The sequence below is a fragment of the Corvus brachyrhynchos genome, unplaced genomic scaffold (genome assembly GCF_000691975.1).
Source record: "Corvus brachyrhynchos isolate BGI_N302 unplaced genomic scaffold, ASM69197v1 scaffold511, whole genome shotgun sequence".
Lineage (NCBI taxonomy): Eukaryota > Metazoa > Chordata > Aves > Passeriformes > Corvidae > Corvus > Corvus brachyrhynchos.
The window spans coordinates 335,973-337,824 of NW_008236214.1; the positions used below are offsets into that span (position 1 = coordinate 335,973).

Here is a 1,852-nt window from a genome sequence, read left to right on the forward strand (position 1 = left end):
AGCCGAGGGGCCATTGGCCTCTTGCCCACCTGGGCTCCTGGTATTCCCAGTGAATTGGATCAAACACTGCCTGTGGATTGAACATTCCTGTGTAAGATGGGCCCAGCACTGAGGATGTTTTGCAAAGGTTTAAAGCAGTCACATCCAACACAAATATGTTTACAAAGCCAGCACATAGCCAGCCTTACAAAAAGTATTATTTTAATAAAAATAGAGCACATTCTTAAAATAGAAAGCAGACAGTCTTGCACACTAATGGTGGTAAAGACAACTGAGTGCACAGCATCACTGTCCAGGCAGGCAGCACACAGCGTTGGCATTACGGGCGTGCATTTAATAGTCACAAAAACAAGGGTTCTTCCAGTAGAGGTGCAAATCTGCCAAACTCAGACTAGAATTCAAACAAGAAACAAGGGTTGAAAGCCTCCCCGCCCCATCCTCAGTCTGCAATGTCAAGTGTCTCAAAGGAAAACAACATGCAGCCACTCAGCCAGAGTTCAGAAGAGTTTCTGTATGGCTTCACTCTCCAGATTCCAGGTTACTCCAACCACCCCCTTCCCAGGCACCAACTACTCTCCAAATTCCATGTCATCAACCCCCTTTAGTCACTGTTCTCCTTCTACCTGAGCTGGGGGCGCTGGTTTGCCGTTCAGGGCCATCTGCTGGGGAGGCAGGTGCCCTGGGGGTGGCACAGGTGTGGTCTTTAACTTCTTGGTGTCCACTTTTAAAGGATGATCTTCCTCTTCCTCATCTGAATCTTGCAAGCCATACTTGGAAAAGTGTGCTACCTGTGTTAAGGAGAAGGACAAACATGTCACAGCTTGGAAGTGAAATTTCTGGAAAGCCTGAACACTGGGCAGGTGTAGCTGTGCCCTATACAGGTGTCCTAAAACACACAGGGTCTTGGGACACCTGCAACAAATTCAGCCTCTCCACTGACAAAAACCACCCACACTAGGCAGGTCTGGGGCCACAGGTTTCACCAAAGAACCGCAGTCTGGTTTGGACTGGGAGGGACCCTAAAGCTCATTCATTCCACAGGCAGGGGCACCTCCCATTAGTCCAAGTTGCTCCAAGCCCTGTCCAACCCAACCCTGAACACTCCCAGGAATGAGGAGCTGCTTTGGTGAGGACAGTTCTCACCAGAGCCGAGGCACTTGGCACAGTTGTCCCAAGTTAGCAAACCACTTGAATTACAAATTCTCAGGCGATTCCAGCTTCAGGGTGCGTGTGATGCCCTCACCTTGAAGACCCAGGAGCCGGTCTCCGGGCGGTACTCCTTGAAGCGGGCGCCCTGCTTGCGGGACACGGCCTCCAGCCGGCCCTCGTAGTTCATCTCGGCCAGGCGCTCGGGGCTCTTGATCAGGCACCGCGACGTTTTGTCCGTGGGCCACACCCCGTCCAGGGTGACCTCAGCTCGCCTGGGAGGGCACGGAACAGGCTCAGAGACAAGGGGCTGAGGCAGAGCTGCCCGGGAACAGGGATGGGGAAGCTGGGCCAGGGAACTCATATCAGCTTTTAAACCCAATTTGTGGTTCAGAAATTCGCAAGTAACTCATTAACGCCGCAAACTGAACGCACATTTGGATTTGTCTCTTGGTTGCTGCCTGCAAACATAGCAGACTGTCAGGATTTTAAAAATCATCTTTATCTAACACTTACCTGTTTAACCCTTCCCCAATGGGTGGTTTTCTTTCGTCGTCAGGGTAAACAATAACCTCTTTTCTCCGGATGTGTACGATCTCATCCAGGTTTAAGTTTGTTAGATTTACTTCTCCTTCAAAGTAAATCGATCCATAACCTGCAAAACAACCCAAAAGGTCACAAATGTCTGTGGAAAGTCATGTGCCAG

The 1,852-nt window shown here is 50.3% G+C and overlaps 1 protein-coding gene across 2 annotated transcripts in view; it reads right to left on the minus strand.

The window, feature by feature from the left end:
* Nucleotides 1–1,852, minus strand: part of NUP98 (nucleoporin 98) — a 24,729-nt gene that overhangs the window by 4,921 nt on the left and 17,956 nt on the right. Inside the window, exons 18-21 of one of the 2 annotated variants that reach the window (XM_017744717.1) lie at nt 1,663–1,801; nt 1,244–1,421; nt 624–788; nt 155–391 (exon numbers count right to left, since the gene is read on the minus strand). In XM_017744717.1, the coding sequence (XP_017600206.1) occupies nt 341–391; nt 624–788; nt 1,244–1,421; nt 1,663–1,801 (533 nt within the window). In that variant the 3' untranslated portion in view covers nt 155–340. Of the gene's footprint in view, nt 1–154; nt 392–623; nt 789–1,243; nt 1,422–1,662; nt 1,802–1,852 lie in introns of those variants that run through there. The other variant, XM_017744714.1, reaches the window with a different exon arrangement.